Here is an 18,664-nt window from a genome sequence, read left to right on the forward strand (position 1 = left end):
ACTAAATCCTTTTCTCATACAAATAGTCAGTGCCCCCAAAATGAAAAGTCCCTTTGGCATTGTGTATACACTGCAGGTCAAAATGTTTAGATGTTTTGTCAGTATGGCAGTGAACCTTAGAAATATCCCTAATGTGCACTGTGCTACAGTTACTGTAGTAGATGTTTTCTATCCAGAATACAATGTGTCTCAATCTACATTTACATGTATTCATTTAGCAGATGCTTTTATCCAAAGCGACTTTCAAGAGAGCTTTACAAGAGTGCATAGGTCACTGATCATAACAACGCGATAGCCCCAAACATTTCGGGTAGCCAAAACATGAAGCATACATTGTCAAAAACCCAAATACAGTAAGTGCCAAAAAGAAGAACCATAAGAGCATGTAGCCAAACAAGTTACAACTAAACAACATGAACCTCAAAAGTGCAAGTGTACCTGTAGAAAAGCAAGCAACAATACTGTAATGTATGTGTAGTCAGGTGAGCAAGGGGTAGGGATTGTTTTGAGCTGTTGAATACCATTGTTTGTTTTATTTGCTTGGATAGCGGCTTCTTGGTTGGGGTTACACTGTCACCTTAAGAGCAGTTCACGGTTAGCTCGCGAGGGTGGTGAAATCACATTTCACGTCATGGAGTTAGCGCGGGTAGAATAATGGAAGCGCTAGCTTCTGATACCGTCGTATGGTGACTGCGTGTGAGCTGAAACAGCGGAATAGCAGGGGAGATATTGTTTGTGGTGTCTTTCATGTTTCCATGTGTGGTTTGGCGCGCAGACTGTACACCAGTAGAAAAAGAGCCACTACTGTTGCTTATACTGTTGCCTATTTTGTACTTATCGTATAGCCTACATTCAGCTAAGTTAGGAAATTAGTATTTTTCTGTTTCGGAAAGCTCCTCCAAGCTTAAAGATTAATACTGTACTTCATAAGTGCAGTCAGGGAATCAAACCCACAAATAAATATTAAAACAATCTTTACATTCCTGTGTCCGGTCTGACTATTACCGGGCCACAGACTTTTGGTGGCAGCGGTGGGATCGATTAATTGTTGGAATGCTGCTTCAGCATTCCAATATTTTCTTTGAATCTTTTTTCAACTTCTTCATATTATTATTCTATTTCTTCCGCGCAACCTTTCAGCGCCTTCAAATCTTCAGCTATTAAAACCGTTCAGCTATCAAAAAATTCAGCAGTTTCAGGCCATGGGCGCTATGACTTTTCAGCTTTGTACCTCTTATGCTTGAATTAATATAAATAAATATTCATCAAATTTTTACATGGTTTTCCAATTGAGTTTTTTTTTTATCCTCTCAATCCTCTTAAACTTCTTCAAGTTTCAAATCCTTCTTTTTCCTCAATCTTTCAGCTACAGCCACCATTTAAACTTTAAAATGTTGACAAAACCCTAAACAATTTTTAAATAATTCATCTTTTTGATATCTATTCAACTTTTTTTTATATCACTGATTGTGTTTCATGACTTTTTCAAATAGTTTCTGAGATTTACATGGGTGTGTACGAGAAAGCCTAGAGTGCAGACTGAAACGCTTACAGTGTGTTCACACTGCAGCGACGCAAATCGCTTGTCATCGCTTGCCTTCCCACAGTTCACCATGCTCGGGGCGTTTCAAACAGATACATGTAGACTGTAGTTCTCTAAAGTCACTATTGTAGTTGTCATGGCCAAGTGTGCAGACTTGGGTTTACGTAGTTGCAACATCGATCAAATACAACTTGTATACAACATACAAAACTGTTTAATAGACATACACGTTGACATGTGTAAAAAACGTTTTACTATATTCCTTAGTCTCTGCTAATCTGTCGATACGATAGGGAGTTCCAGCCGGGCTAGCTAGCTAGTTACCACAGAACAAAGTTACGTAATGTGACTAAACTGAATTTGAAAGTACAAGCACCCACAACTTCGGCAAACCTTGCGCCATGCATTGTTTTTTTAAAATTAATATCTCTGTACAAATACAGCTATGTATCTTACAGGACTGGGTAAGCAGCCACGCAAACGATTAGTTTCTCCTCCACTTTGAAACCTAGAAATGTTTGCCATGGCTGTTACGTTACGAGAAACAAGAAAACACTCCAATTGGCCATCGCTAGCGAAAATCGCTCCTCATTTGCATAAAGTTGAGAAAATCTCAACTCTGTCGCGTCGCTACCCACAATGCACCACGCAAGCGATTCGCCTGGCTCCATAGAAAATGAATGGAAAACATGTTGTCGCTCGCATCGCGTCGCTGCAGTGTGAACGCACTGTAACTCTGTCTCGTCGCTACCCACAATGCACCACGCAAGCGATTCGCCTGGCTTCATAGAAAATGAATGGAAAACATGTTGTCGCTCGCATCGCGTCGCTGCAGTGTGAACGCACAGTGCGTTCACACTGCAGCGACGCGAATCGCTTGCCATCGCTTGCCTTCCCACAGTTCACCACGCTCGGGGGCGTTTCAAACAGATAAATGTAGAATGTAGTTCTCTAAAGTCACTGTTGTAGTTGTCATGGCCAAGTGTGCAGACTTGGGTTTACGTAGTTGCAACATCGATCAAAATACAGCTTGTATACAACATACAAAACTGTTTAATAGACATACACGTTGACATGTGTAAAAAACGTTATACTATATTCCTCAGTCTCTGCTAATCTGTCGATACGATAGGGAGTTCCAGCCGGGCTAGCTAGCTAGTTACCACAGAGCAAAGTTACGTAGTGTAATGTGACTAAACTGACAGGTACAAGCACCCACAACTTCGGCAAACCTTGCGCCATGCATTGTTTTTTTAAAATTAACATCTCTGTACAAATACAGTTATGTATCGTACAGGACTGGGTAAGCAGCCACACAAACGATTAGTTTCTCCTCCACCTTGAAACCTAAAAAGCTAGAAATGTTTGCCATCGTTGCTACGTTACGAGAAACAAGAAAACACTCCGATTGGCCATCGCTAGCGAAAATCGCTCCTCATTTGCATAAAGTTTAGAAAATCTGAACTCTGCTGCGTCGCTACCCACAATGCGCCACGCAAGCGATTCGCCTGGCTTCGTAGGAAATGAATGGAAAACATGTTGTCGCTCGCATCGCGTCGCTGCAGTGTGAACGCACTGTTAGAGTGGAGGGGAGCTTCAGATGTCGTTGAAAACATATTTCTAGTTTGCAAGCATTGCCACAATTTTTAATCTTCATGCTTCGTTTTTGGATCAATAGATAACTAATTTTGTGCTGGTCGTAGACAGTTGTCTGTGGAATCCAACAGATTTACACATTTATTCAGAGCCCCACAAAAGCGAGACAAAGTCCAACTCTCGCCCCATAGAGTCCAATGCAAATCTGGTGACAAATTCGTCACAGACAACAAAAAATAACAAGATTTATAAACTGCCGGTAGAGCCGTATTTCTGAACGCACAGACATACAGTGCCCTCCAAAAGTATTGGAACAGTGAGGCGAATTCCTTTATTTTTGCTGTAGACTGAAAACATTTGGGCTTGACATCAAATAATGAACGTGAGACCAGAGATCAACGTTTCAGCTTTTATTTCCAGGTATTTACATCAGGATCTGATGCACAACTAAGAAAATATCACATTTTGTTTGAATCCACCCATTTGTCATGTGAGCAAAAGTATTGGAACAGATATACTTAAAACATATTTAAGTGAATAAGACTTAATATTTAGTTGCAAATCCTTTGCTTTCAATAACTGCAGCAAGTCTGTGACCCATTGACGTCACCAAACTTTTGCATTCTTCCTTTTTGATGCTTTCCCAGGCTTTCACTGCAGCCTCTTTCAGTTGTTGTTTGTTTTGTGGGGTTCCTCCCTTCAGTCTCCTCTTAAGCAGGTAAAATGCATGCTCTATAGGGTTTAAGTCTGGAGATTGACTTGGCCAGTCTAATACCTTCCATTTCTTGCCCCTGATGAACTCCTTTGTTGTTTTGGCAGTGTGTTTTGGGTCGTTATCTTGCTGCATGATGAAGGCTCTGCCAATCAGTTTGGTTGCATCTTTCCTTAAATTGGCAGACAAAATGTTTCTGTAGACTTCCGAGTTCATTTTGCTGCTGCCATCATGTGTTACATCCTCAATGAAGATTAATGAGCCCGTCCTAGAAGAAGCCATGCAAGCCCAAGCCATGACATTACCTCCACCGTGTTTCACAGATGAGCTTGTGTGTTTGGGATCATGAGCAGTTCCTTTCTTTCTCCAAACTTTAGCCTTTCCAACACTTTGGTAAAAGTTAATCTTTGTCTCATCAGTCCATAAAACTTTGTCCCAGAATTTTTGAGGTTCATCTCTGTACTTTTTGGCAAATTCCAGCCTGGCCTTCCTATTCTTCTTGCTAATGAGTGGTTTGCATCTTCTGGTGTAGCCCTTGTACTTTTGTTCATGAAGTCTTCTGCGAACAGTAGATAGTGATACCTTCACTCCTGCCATCTGGAGGTTGTTGCTGATCTCACTAACAGTTGTTTTAGGGTCTTTCTTTACAGCTCTCACAATGTTTCTGTCATCAACTGCTGATGTTTTCCTTGGTCTACCTGTTCGACGTCTGTTACTTAGTACACCAGTAGTTTTCTTCTTCTTCAGGACATTCCAAATGGTTGTACTGGCTATGGCCAATGTTTCTGCAATGGCTCTGATTGATTTTCCATCTTCTCTAAGACTCACAATTGCTTGTTTTTCACCCAAAGACAGCGCTCCGGTTTTCATGTTGTTTTCACCTCTGAATACAGTCTGCATAGACAAAACCTATCTTACCCAATCTGAACCTGAGTGTAGACATTCAGTGGTATTTATTGATTGAATAATGTATGTAATAGGACACACCTGGGCAACAAAACACACCTGTCAGTCATATGTTCCAATACTTTTGCTCACGTGACAAATGGGTGGGTTCGAACAAAAAGGTGATATTTTCTAATTTGTGCATCAGATCCTGATGTAAATACCTGGAAATAAAAGCTGAAACGTTGATCTCTGGTTTCACATTCATCGTTTGATGTCAAGCCCAAATGTTTTCAGTCTACAGCAAAAATAAAGGAATTGGCCTCACTGTTCCAATACTTTTGGAGGGCACTGTATAAAGAACATCTCTGGTTTCGGGAGAGTCTTGGGTCTCGGTAAATATCTTTATTTCTTGGATTGGACGTATAGTTTTGCGTCTAGGTTAACTTTTTTGAGGTGTGGATTCTAGCTAAATTTCTGGTATTCTCTGCCCTCAGCACATAAGCAGCCATAGCTGCACCATCACCCTGGCAACCACACAAACACGCGCCAGTCTCTTACACAGGTGATTGGTATTAGCTGATTAGTGGAGACACAAGACTAGCTATTCAGTCAATTCGTCTCATTAAAAGACTAAGAGCCTCACAACACAACTACTACCACTAATGATACTGCTATATCTTATGCCACACTACAACGACTAATTCTGCAGATGCTGCTAATATCTCTTTTACTAACTACTATGCTAATGGTAGGCTACTGTTTTGTTCTACTCATTGAAATTGGAGAGCACAGTGAAATCTAGTGGTCAGCTAAAATTATAGCAGCCGTTTAAACCAACTGAATGCGATGTACCAGTAGTTTCTGGCGGTACTTAGCCTCGTTATTTATTCAATGTCGTTCATTTTTGTAAGCCTACTTGATGGTCTAATTTTCGTGTTCATTCATTGTAGTTACTCCCGGAGGCTTCTTGTTACACATTTAAGGAACTTTATTTCTTTGTTGGCGAACACAGTATGCAGCACACTCAACATGGCCAACAGAGACACATTCCCGACTGAACTTGTTCTGTGCTTAGTATAGGTTAACATTTTCTGGGAGACTGTTAATGTGCCTAAAAACGCCTAAACAGCAAACCCAAAGTAAATTGACTGCTGTTCTTGAACCATTTGGAGTACATGCATGTAAATGGACTCTTTTGAAAGCTGACACTCTGAAGTTATGTTCCTTGTTGTCAGGACCCCCTTCAGTCCTACTGGTGTTGAGTAATAGAAGCTTGAACACAAGGAAAGTGAAAGTTTCTTTTTCCGCCTAGATTTTGTTTTGAAAACAGAGGCCTGAAGAGGCCTAGAGGTGGTAGGTATTAGCTGGAAGACAGAATTGGACCACAGGTTGAAGCCTTACCCAATTCAGATCAAAAGTCAAACATAATACCACAATATATTCATATTTGACACATGTTTTTATAAGAGTACATCCAGACGTTTTCTAAAAGGGCCTTTTGGAGACTCCAGAATGACCCTTCTAACCAAGGTCAAATTCTTAGGATAAAAAGGTATAATTGTTATCTCTAATGAAAGGTGGTCCTTAGAACTATCATATATAACAGCTAAATCCCTCATTAGTATTACTGAAACACAAAAACTGAAGCATGAACACATTGGAGTGATTTATCTGATTCCCAGGATTGGCACACAAAGAACACTGACATATTGCGCAATCGACTTTTATTTTGAAGGCTCCACAAAACCTGGCATATGGGGTATCGCCATTTACAGCTAGCGCTAAGCTACAAGGATAACTAGCTCTTTTCAGAGTCAATCCAAGCCAGTTAGAAAAAATCGTGTAGAGGGGGCGGGGGCGGGCTGGACGCAGAGACCTAGTTGGCTTTAGAGGACTGTCACCGGGGCATGGAAGCTCCTATTGGCTAAACCAAGGTGTCTATCAAAAGGTCAGAGTGTAGCGGACATTTTAAGACTATCCCCGTGTTTCTACTTGACCCAGATCTCATGCTATGAGCTAAAGTGCGTTGAGAGACAGAATTTTTTTTTTTTACGAAGTAACAATGAAGCAACAAGATCTTGGATATAATTCTTTGTTTGGACAACTACTCGACATGGTTTGATACTTTGGACCCTTGGGAATGTAAGCAGATGAGGTTTTGATGAGTTGTGTGCATACCTGGACATTCCTAAGTAATCGAAGGTAAGTACAACTTTTTTCTCTGGCATTGTTGAATGAACGGTCACCGGACAAAGACGTTGACGCTACTTTCTGTTGCAAGTTGAGCTTGAATTGGTTTATTTCAATGGAAGCACAAGAATCGTAGCTTTCCAACGATGTATAACGTGTACTACTCGAAAACATTTTTTTATGATTTTTAATGCGTAATAACTGGGGGAGGAGGGGACAGTGTTTCGGGCCCGCCCGCAAAACAGGTTAACTCAACCGTAACAAGAGAGTTTCTGCCACTTAGTGGACCAGCGGATTAACATGTTTTAATTACTCTGCCCAGTTATCACATCCCTCCCTCCTTAAGCAGGTTATACAAACATTTGTTTTTAGGAACATTCTAACAACACAAACATCAGTTTATTGTCCTGTTTGGTTAGGTGTCCATATTAAGGGACACTTATCAACGAGTCTCGTTCTCTTAGTTCAATTTGAAGTCTTTAAGATAACTGGGCAACTTAAGTTTCCCTTTTTGCCAGTCTCCTCACTGGAGTTTGGTTTGCCACAGCACTTTGGTCTGAACTTCCTACAACTGCTGTTGCTGCTGGCTCTTCCAACTGGTCACCCCTGAGCGCAACCTCCTCAGTATCCAGCCATGCTTCATCTTTTGTGTTGGGCTGAGTTGACACAGTTTGTTGTTTTTCATTTCCTCTTCCTGGTTTCTGGTGGTGAGCATGGATCTGATCCACATGTCTCCTCACTATTCTCTCATCACCCAACATCACCTTGTATGACACTGGTCCCGTCACTGACTCAATGATTCCTGGCATCCACTTGGGTCCAAAACTGAAGTTCTGGGTCAGCACTGAATCTCCTGTTTTAAACCAGCGTTCTTTTGCCTTTTTGTCGTGATCTTTCATTTGTCTTTCCTGTTTCTTCTGCACTCTATTGTTTAGGTCTGGGTGTATGGAATCCAAAGTGCAACGTAGTTTCCTCCCGAGAAGCAGCTCTGCTGGAGAAAGGCCTGTTGTAGTTTGAGGTGTCACTCTGTAGCTGAATAACACTCTGGCTACTTTAGCTGTCAGCGTGCCTTCTGGACATTTTTTCATCATTCTCTTAAATGTTTGTACCCCTCTCTCTGCTAACCCGTTACTGGAGGCATGGTAGGGTGCAGAGGTCACATGACGGATTCCATTTTTATTTAGAAACACGTTGAACTCTGTGCTGATGAAACAAGTGCCATTATCAGACACCAACAACTCAGGCAGTCCATGGTTACTGAAACTGGTTCGCAGGCACTCAATTGTGGTGGCTGAAGTGGCAGATTTCACTGGATACACGTCCATCCATTTTGAATGTGCATCTTTGAGCACAAAAAACATTTTCCCCATGAACGGTCCAGCATAATCCACGTGAATAAAACTCCAGGGCTTGTCAGGCCAATCCCAGGGGTGTAACAGAGCTGGTGCCGGGACGTTGCGATGCTCCTGACATGTTGTACAGGCCTTTACCGTATCCTCTACCTCTTTGTCCAGCTTCGGCCACCATACGTAACTCCTAGCCAATGCTTTCATCCTGGACACTCCCGGGTGGCATTGATGAAGTTGTCTCTTGACACTTCCTTGGCCTGGTTTTGGCACAACCACTCTCGACCCCCACATCACACAGCCATTTTGAATACTCAGTTCAAGTTTCCTCACCTCATAAGGGGCAAACTCCTCCCCTTTGTCTTTTGCTGACCAGCCGTTGTGAACCATTTCTCGCACCCTCGACAGTACTGGATCTTTGTCTGTCCATGCTTTCACTTGATCAGCTGTCATCAGCGTGATGTCAGAGCTCTCCAGCATGAGAACCCTCTCTTCCGACGTCTACACTTTAGGTGTATCTGGCAAAGGAAGGCGGCTGAGAGCGTCAGCATTGCTGTGATGTTTTCCTTCTTTATACACTATTGTATATTCGTAGGCTCTCAGTGTTACAGCCCACCTTTGGATCCTGGGCGAGGCCATTTGTGGCACTGCTTTCATCTCATTGAAAAGTGACAACAGCGGCTTGTGATCTGTCACTATAGTGAATTTCCGTCCATAATTGTACTTGTGGAAGCGTTGTATTCCAAACATCACTGACAGACCTTCCTTATCCAGTTGTGAGTAGTTCCTCTCTGCTGTGTTTAGTGTTCGTGAGGTAAAACCAATGGGTCTTTCAGTTCCATCTGGCATGTGGTGTGACAGAACGGCACCTACCCCGTATGGTGACGCGTCACATGACAGCACAATGTCCTTCTCTGGATCGTAATGCACAAGCACCTGAGCTGACTGCATGAGGTCTTTTGATGTGTTAAAGGCTGCTTGTTGTGCATCTCCCCACTGCCACTTTGTGTCTTTTTGTAACAGTTTGTGCACCGGTGTAAGGACGGTAGACAGATTTGGTAGGAACTTGTTGTAATAGTTCAATAGTCCCAGATATGCCTTTAACTCTGTCACATTTGAAGGTGAGGGTGCCTCTTTGATCGCTTCCACCTTCTCATGCATTGGGTGCAGTCCTGTTGCATCCACTTTGACCCAAAAATATCACTTCCTCACTCATGAACACACACTTGGTCCTCTTAAGCCTTAGACCAGCCTCCTGTAGCCGTTTCAGCACCATGGTCAGAGTCTGCAGGTGCTCTTTGTCGTCTTTTCCCGTCAGCAGGCTGTCATCCAGGAAGATTGCCACACGAGGGATGCCCTGCAGTAGTCCCTCCATGGTATGTTGGAAAATAGCCGGACATGATGAAACTCCAAAAGGTAACACTTTGTATGTGAACAAGCCTTTGTGTGTATTTATAGTTACATACTTTTTTGCTTCCTCATCCAATGGAATCTGGTGGTAGGCGTGACTCAGATCTAACTTTGTGAATTTCTTTCCACCTGAAAGGATGGCAAACAAGTCCTCAATTCTGGGAATTGGATACTGCTCCAGTTTTGAGATCTGGTTCACTGTCAGTTTGCTTCAGTGCTTTCTCAAATGTCAAATCCGGTTCTGACAACAGTCGGCGCTGAATGCGGTCATCTCCAATCCCACAAACCAGTCTGTCGCGTAGCATCTCCGACAACTTGTCTCCATAGCTGCAGTCCAGTGCTAACTTCCTTAACACGGCGATGTATTCCATTACTGTTTCCTCAAGCTTCCTCTGTCTGGAATTAAACTTGAACCGCTGCACAATCTCGCTGGGTTTGGGGTTGAAATGTTCCTTTAAAATCTTGACCAACTCGGCAAACGTCTTGTCTCCTGGTTTGGCGGGACTGACAAGGTTCCTCACGAGGCTGTACGTCTGAATTCCCACTGAACTGAAAAATATAGCTTTCTGCCGACTTGCATCTGTGATTTCGTTAGCTTCAAAAAAATGGTGAAGAACCTCACAATATTCTTCCCACGTCTGTGTCTCACTGTCGAACGGAGCGGTGCTCCCTACCAAGGCCGCCGCCATGATTATTCTCGGAGTAACGTCTGACTTGGAGTCGGATCCGCTCATGCTAACGTAGCAACTTTATAGAGTCTTACTGTTTCGCTTGCATCCGCTGTATCCCCACGAGGCATCGGCTTTAGTTTATCCTCGTCGCCATTTATTTAGTAACTCCCGGAGGCTTCTTGTTACACATTTAAGGAACTTTATTTCTTTGTTGGCGAACACAGTATGCAGCACACTCAACATGGCCAACAGAGACACATTCCCGACTGAACTTGTTCTGTGCTTAGTATAGGTTAACTCAACCGTAACAACAGAGGGTTTCTGCCACCTAGTGGACCAGCGGATTAACATGTTTTAATTACTCTGCCCAGTTATCACACATTAAAACCATACATGTGTATTTGAGAACTGTGTATTTTTCATACAATAAATATGTTTTACTGTGATGTACTGGTCTACACCACACTTTGTAATGTTCTGCAAACAGTATAAGGGCGGTAGATTGCTTAAGTGTATGGAAGTATTAAATGACTGCTGATACAGAGTGGTAGCTTACACAACCCAGAGCCATAGAAAAAGAGAGTTGCGACACTTCCATAGACTCCCATTGTTATCGAGGAATGCGGAAGTTAAGCGTGTCTCATGCAACCTATAGTTCCAAACATTGTATTTTCCACCGTTGAACCCCATTCATTTTCAGTGTCTACGAAGTAAGTTAGCTGGTAAATTGATGAAAATCATGCATTTTTTCATATTTCAACCACCACATATCAATTGTTATGAGTAGTATTTCATATGGCCAACTTAAGATAAACATTTTCGTAAGATTATAGCTTGTTAGATTCTAAATGCAGTTGGAGCTGTTGGAGCCATATATCCCAGATAGCAGCTGATTCCGCGCCGGATCTGGCTGAGTTCCGACAGATCCGCGTAACAGTCGCATCCGTTTTGCGGATCCGTTCCAGATCTGATACAAATGCTACATTCTAAGTATCATTTTACGGAACTGGCCCGTTTTTGGAACGGATTCGGACATTTCTCTATCATTAATTTTACACTAAAATTTGCTCAGTCTATTTTCGTCATTGACGACGTCTTAATCGAGTTTCAAACACCTTTCACACATTCCCAGACATGAAAAGTATTGGACATCGAGTGTTTAAAAGACAGCTTGCATATTTAATAGTCTACGTTGATAACATTGTCATTTAGCCGACTCTTATCCAGTAATAACCTGTGTCATCGGAACATTTTCCTTAACCCTCATTGTGTGCTACACTTTGTATTGTAAGACAATGTCAATGGTCACACTCATAGGCCTACCTGCATTCATTGCCTTCACCCTGATATACACAAGGCCAATTATACACCATTCTACCCCATAATACAACATCAGAAACCACGGTTGGCAAACTCGGTGCAGCCACATGTAGGTGGTTAAACAAACAATAACACACAATTAGCACCACAATGTGTGATTAAAAAGTCAGTTTATGTATAATGGCCAAGACTACAACTTAAGGCCACTTAGGGGCTGCTATACAGACTTAAAACTGTCTATGCCTATAACTACCTGACGCGCTTTCTTCTACCTTACGCCGCTCCGTAGCTGGCAGTTGAAATTACAGACTCCTTGTTGTCCGTGTTTTGATGGCCCTTATTGATCACAATGTTCTTCCATTGAACATGCAAGTACATGTGTCCATCAAGCTCCATCAACAAACATTTTTACATTCCCATGAGTGTTGCAGTGTGTGCAAATTGATGTGAAATATAAACCAATGAAAATGGCTCTTACATAAGGGATGCAAAACCTGTGCAATATCAAGCCAGTCAACTGCATTAAACTTGTAAGATGGCAGATTTATTGACAGTCTGAACTAACAAACATGAATGTGCATATTCCAGGAGGGATATCCTTAGCGGAGCTTATGAGAGAAGCCCTCTGGAAATTGTAATGAGGATGTGCAATTATAATAGGGAGGCTATATGGATTGATAACATTGGATAGTCAGTGACACACCAGCCAGGTTGTCACCAAATTGCCTACCGTGCTAAAAAAACATTTACATAACTTTGAAAAACATTTACGTAACCAAGCACGACTACACCATCTGATTTCACTTTGTGGCTCCCGTTTCATAAAGAGCAGCAATTCAATTGTAAAATCAGCTGGTATAGTGGTTGTTTGAATGAAAACCCACACCCTCTTGGCACTTGATTGCTGTACACAATTGACAAATGAGTAGAAACAACAGCTATATTTGTGGAATGGAGAATGGTTGTTATAGCAGGAAGTGAGAAGAAGCACACAGAAGTCCCCAACACTGTTGATGATGGGCAGCAGATCACCAGGAAGAATCTTCAACGCTCTGCTCACTGGAAAATAAAAGTAGTAAGTACATTTAGTCATTTAGCAGATGCTCTTACAGAAACAGCCAAGAAAATTAAACTCATCTTGCTACAGAACCATGTTAAATATTTGCCCATTACATGCTAAATAAGAGTCACCATAAACAACAACCCACTGGCAATCAGAACATAACATTAGAAGAGGAGGAGTAATCCAACAGGCCTCCTCTGGTAATTAAGGAGGTCTTTAGTTGGTTAAATAGCCAAGCTAACTCATGACTTAAAGGTATTTTTGACATAATTTGACATTTGCTGTTAGACTTTTAGAAGTGCATGGCAACTATCAGTTAAGCATTTACTTTTGCAGTATACCGATAGACCTCGTATATTACTTTACATCCCAAACTGTATATAAAAACAACGTTAAACCGGTACAAACAAGTACTGTAAATGTTTTTGTCCAGTTATAATCAACAAGGGGCAAGCTGATCGCACGAGATGGCTGTCTCGTGAATTTGTGGCTAAACATTCGGACACAAGCCGTTATTTGTGGCAGTTAGAGGACACCAGCAAACTAGGTGGTCTAACGATACAGTACCAGCTTTTGAAAAGTAACGTTGAGTAAGTAGATAGAAGTTTATAATATTATTGTAACTAAAAATGACTTAATGTAAGTGTACATCTCATTATACAGTGCGTATACTAGCTGCTGTAGCTAGATGGCGCTAGCAATATAGCTACATCGAATACGATCCAGTGGTGTGCTCTGTTAAATTGTTAGAGCTAAGCTAACGCTATTTCTACTGGCCGGGCATGCCTCTTTATGGATAGACCTGTAGCTACCAACTTGTTATATGTATATATACATAGTAATTACCAATTGGTTTGTCCATTCTACAATTTTAAAAGCTATTGTAAAACCACGACTGGAAGAACTGCTATAAAATAAACCAGTAGCTATAGTGCTAGCTCGAGCTACTAATGTACTGTTAGCTCTAGCTTTGTCTACTGTAGCTCGGTCCTACTAACGGAACATTAGCCAGATATGCCATAGTTAGCGAGCTACGACACAAACGTAACAAATACACTGTGTTCCATCATTTTAATTAAATATGACTTGTTGCACATGTTATTTATATTATTATATTATCACGCTTACCTCGATGTTGAACAGTTCTCTTCAACGTCGCTGTCCGTTGCTCATTTGTAGCTCTACAGTCCTACAGTAGGATCTTTAGCCAGACAGGATATGGGTGAGCATTGGCAACGGCAACTGTCAATTACTTGAAATGACCATTCAGAAGCAAGTTGTTGCTTGTGAATAGCTAGTTTTCAGAGTCAATCGGCCAATCAAAAATCATGCACTTTCCATTGTATTTTATTATTTCACCATATAATTTGAAACGGCATTTAATTAGTTGATTCTGATCTGAGAAATAATATCTGATCGTATTCATTTGTTAAAACAATAATAATCTTAATCATGTAAAAAATGTTCTTTCAGTTTGAGGTTTATCTGGAATACTGTAACAGAAAGGAGTCACACATCACGTCTTCAGCACAACAGGAAGGTGAGTCAAACACACAAACATACAATGTGTTACAATATTTATGGGTATAAGGAGTAAAAAGTGTTAACTTGTTTAGTTTTTTTTGTATTAACTTTGTTGTTATTCAGATAAATGTCTGATACACACACATATACAGTGGAAAATAAATAAATAAAGATCAGTAGAGGGCTGGGGTTAAACCCCAGATGGACCCTAAAACATGTATTTCTGTCAGAATCTATTTTAGAGAGAAGATGAAAAGGAGGCAACCTCCATTAACAGACTCCGGAGTCAGGCGGAGGGCACGCTTTGCATTAGAAAAACGACTCCATGACATTGCAGACGACTCTCATTTAACAGAACAGGCGGTAGAAAACAGGGCAGACCCATGTGACAACACCAATGACAGCGATGGCAACCATGATTGTGACTCTAGCGTTACTCCTCAAGTGGAGGATGACAATTCAGATGACCATCACACAGACATAGAATGGGGGGGAGAAGAAATGGTTTCAGAGTCTGATGATGACACTGATGAAGAGCATGTGAGCCTTTTGGACAGCTTAGCCAATTGGGCTGTACAGTTCAGTATTTCTTTGGTCGCGCTCACAGCCCTCCTTACCCTGTTGAGGGTGTACCACCCAGAACTGCCAAAAGATGCTAGGACTGTCCTCAAAACAGAAATTAATTACAAAATACAAGAAAAATGTGGTGGGTTGTATCATTATACAGGTATCTTGGCAGCGCTTCGTAACACCTTATCTCAACATATACGCAATGTTGCTGATGGCTTTAAATTCAAGCTGCAGATTAATATTGATGGGTTACCACTGTTTAAAAGCACAAATATTCAGTTTTGGCCTATTTTAGGACTTCTGTTAAGTGTTCCAATGAAGGAACCTGTTGTCATAGGCATTTTTTGTGGCAGTAAAAAACCTTATCCAGCTGAAGAATTTTTGCAAGACTTCACATGTGAGTTACAACAGCTACAGAGAGGTTTTGATTTCAGTGGGAAAAAAGTGTTCCTTGAAATGGTTTCTGTTGTGTGTGATACACCTGCTAGGGCATTTGTAAAAAACACAAAGGCTCACAATGGATATCACGGATGTGATAAATGTTCCCAGCCAGGTGTTTACATTAACAGATGAATGACTTACCCTTTAAATAATTACATGTTACGGACTGACTCATCATTTTCACAGAGAGCTGATGAGGATCATCACCATGAAGGACCTCATGGATTTTCTAATTTAGATGTTGGTATGGTAACTCGGTTTCCCCTTGATTACATGCACCTTGCATGTTTAGGTGTAATGCGACGATTGCTAAACATTTGGCTGAGGGGCCCTCTGATGTTTCGTTTGTCCTCTAGTCTTGTTGACAGGATTTCAGAAAGTCTAACTCAGATGCGTAGGTATATACCAGCAGAGTTTGCAAGGAAACCATGATCCCTTCGAGAATTAGATCGTTGGAAAGCTACAGAGTTCAGACAATTTCTCTTGTATACAGGCCCTGTTGTTCTGGAACCATATTTAGACAGTAATTTATATAACAACTTTATGTTGTTATCTACAGGTATTTCCATCCTTGTCAGTCCACAGCTAGTCCATATGTATAGTACATATGCAAACACACTGCTCTCCACATTTGTTAGTCATTTTGGGGAGCTGTACGGCAGAGATGCCTTAGTGTATAATGTCCATTCCTTGGTCCACCTGTCTGCAGATGCAGATGTGCATGGTTGTTTGGACACTATCTCTGCTTTTCCATTTGAAAATTACCTTCATAAACTGAAGAGGTAGTCCAGGATCAGGTAGTACGAAGGTTATCAGAGGTTCAAAAGATCTGCAGCATTGGTTGTCGTGAGGGTCTAAGAAGGCAACATTATGTTGGACCTGTTCCTGATGGCCTTCAAGCTGAAGCACAGTACAGAGAGCTACATACTAAAGAATGGACAGTGAAAGTTGCCACAGGCGATAATGTTTTTGCTATAGGCAGAGATATCTGTGTTTTACATAACATCACTCAATCTGTGAAAGGAATTTATGTAGTATTCAAAGTTTTCTCAAAAATTGAAAGGTTCTTTAACTATCCTATGGGCTCAGATTTTCTTAGAACATGTATTGTAACTCTTTCTGTAGCGGCTCAGCTGCACATCCTGACCCTGCTGGAACACATCAAGCAGCAACAAATGCAACTTGCTGCTGCTGTCAACAGTCTTGCTGCAAGAGTGGGTACAGAAACTCCAGTGGCTGAGATGCCGGACAATATGAGTTTCCCACTGGCCACCATGTCTGAAGTGGAGGAGTTGGAGGAGTGGCTGAAAGACTCAAGGAATTCTCATGCTAAGCAAAACATGGTATAAAGCCAACAACTTCATTGTCTTTTTACATCATCACCTTTAAGGCGACATCCATCACTGCTGTTTAGTCTACTGGGTTTTAACATTGTTTAGCTGGTGTTGAGTGCAGGGTTCTGTTCAGATAAACCCAGCATTTGATGCAGAATTGCAAACTTCATAGAGTTCACAAAACAACATTTTTAGACCTGATTTCATGAGCCAACAAAACTGTGCATAATTGTAGCAAATATTTTGTCTTTTGATCAAGAAGAAACCTTTTTTAACTCTGTTAATCAGTAAGTATTGTAAAATACAGTGAAGTAGCTGTCAAAACAATGGAGCAGTGGTTCTCAAACCTGTCCTCAGGGACCACCTGTCCTGCATGTTTTAGATGTTTCCCTGCTCCAACACACCTGATTCAAATGCATGTTCGTAAACAGGCTTCTACAGAGCTAGATAACGACCTATTCATTTGAATCAGGTTTGTTAGAGCAGGGAAACATCTAAAACATGCAGGACAGGTGGTCCCTTAGGAAAGGTTTGAGAACCACTGCAATGAAGAATTAGCTGGAATAAGTGGAACATTCAGAATATCTGTTAGTGACAGTTTTATTAAGTTATGGACAAACTCCCTCAACAGAAGCTGTAAGGAAGAATCATCAGAGTGCACCGGACAGTGAGATTGACTCTTGCGCCATAAGATGGTTCAACCTGGCATCTGACAGGGGAGGCGGCCGCAAAGACAGGGCGATGGCCAAGGAGACCTCTTAGTTTGTGTCTTCTGTCTAACTCATTGTTCATTCCTGTTTTATGTGTGCATTTAGTATTGTTAAAGTGAATCATTAAACTAGGACATGGTTTTCTTCCTCTTATGCATTTGATTTGATTTAATAAAAGATTTGTATTTTTTATTATTTGTATTTTTATACATTTGTGTTTTTTGTTATGTTAAAATTTGAGAATGTACATATATTTAAACTAATGGCTTGAAAATTAATAAAAGTATTTTATTTGAAAATCTTCGTTTTTTTTTTTCTTACTGAGAACTATATTGAGCGTGAACTAACATATATGGGGAATATAACCTAAATAATCGTTGCCGTTTTGGAACTGGCCCAGTGTCGGTCCGGATGTGAACCACATCCGTAAAACGGATCCGCGCCGGTATTGGCCCATTGTGCCGTTGGACACCGGCCCGAGTCCGTTTTACGGATCTGGCCCAGACTTTATGGAGGCTCTGGCCCGGATCTGGGCCAGATGATTTTTGCTATCTGGGATGGCTTATGGGGTCCGAAGCAAGTGAGCTGGTAAATTGATGAAAATCCTGCATTTTTTCATATTTCAACCACCACAAATCAATTGTTATTAGTAGTATTTCATATAGCCAGCTGTAGAGAAAATGTATTGTAAGATTATGGCTTGTTAGATTATAGCTTGTTAGATTCTAAATGCAGTTTGCGCTAGACAGTAGAGCTATGCAACACTTTTACTGTAGCTAGCCAAAGAGCATGTGTATCAACCAAAGTTCGTTGGTTTATAGTCTGTCAAATTAGTTCTAATTATTGGTGTTCTTTGGCATACACAGTTTACAGAATCTGCTATTATTAGCCTACAGTACATCTGATTATAGCTAGCAACAATGAATTGCAGATTAAAGCCTTGGGTCCCCTATCGTCCAGCAACGCTCGGCAGGAATTTCAGGTCCACTCAATAGCTAGCTAGTTAGTTAGCTCAACTAGATGCATCTACTACTGCGGTCTAAGTTTTGTGAAAAGCAGACATTAAGATCACCTGCTCACTACAAACAAAAGGAGTGGAAGAACACTGGACATATTGTACAATAAAATGTTTTATTGAATTGCAATTGGTTGCCTTGTATATTCTGTTCAATTTGTTTCTATTGAACAGTTGCCGGTGATCATGGTTAGATTCAACTTGCATCAAGTACAAACGTGTTGTTAATGTGGTAAATTGTAAGTGGGCTGATGAAGAAAAAAAAAGTTGAACAAATCCCATTTACTTCAACAGTCGAAGGTTAAACGTTAAGTGGAACAATATAGGCTAG

General features: G+C 41.1%; 1 protein-coding gene, 1 long non-coding RNA gene and 1 pseudogene across 3 annotated transcripts; 1 reads left to right on the forward strand and 2 right to left on the reverse strand.

The window, feature by feature from the left end:
- Window positions 1-7,095: 7,095 nt before the first annotated feature.
- LOC124465347 lies at window positions 7,096-10,374 on the reverse strand (annotated as a pseudogene).
- Window positions 10,375-12,634: 2,260 nt separating this feature from the next.
- LOC124465386 lies at window positions 12,635-17,564 on the forward strand. Of its 2 annotated transcripts, XM_047017142.1 has the most exons (4): window positions 12,635-12,751; window positions 14,213-14,279; window positions 16,400-16,617; window positions 17,240-17,564. In XM_047017142.1, exons 1-4 carry the CDS (start codon window positions 12,635-12,637, stop codon window positions 17,246-17,248), a joined length of 411 nt encoding a protein of 136 aa, XP_046873098.1. In that variant the 3' UTR covers window positions 17,249-17,564. The 2 variants fall into 2 exon arrangements, with proteins under 2 accessions (XP_046873098.1, XP_046873097.1); XM_047017141.1 differs by lacking the exons at window positions 16,400-16,617; window positions 17,240-17,564 and having other exon boundaries at window positions 12,663-12,751; window positions 14,213-16,179.
- Window positions 12,647-13,922, reverse strand: LOC124465390. Its single transcript, XR_006955790.1, has 2 exons — window positions 13,868-13,922; window positions 12,647-12,735 (listed from the first exon to the last, which is right to left on the reverse strand). It is a non-coding gene; the product is annotated as an uncharacterized LOC124465390 (long non-coding RNA).
- Window positions 17,565-18,664: the final 1,100 nt, after the last annotated feature.

This window comes from Hypomesus transpacificus, unplaced genomic scaffold (assembly GCF_021917145.1).
Source record: "Hypomesus transpacificus isolate Combined female unplaced genomic scaffold, fHypTra1 scaffold_48, whole genome shotgun sequence".
NCBI lineage: Eukaryota > Metazoa > Chordata > Actinopteri > Osmeriformes > Osmeridae > Hypomesus > Hypomesus transpacificus.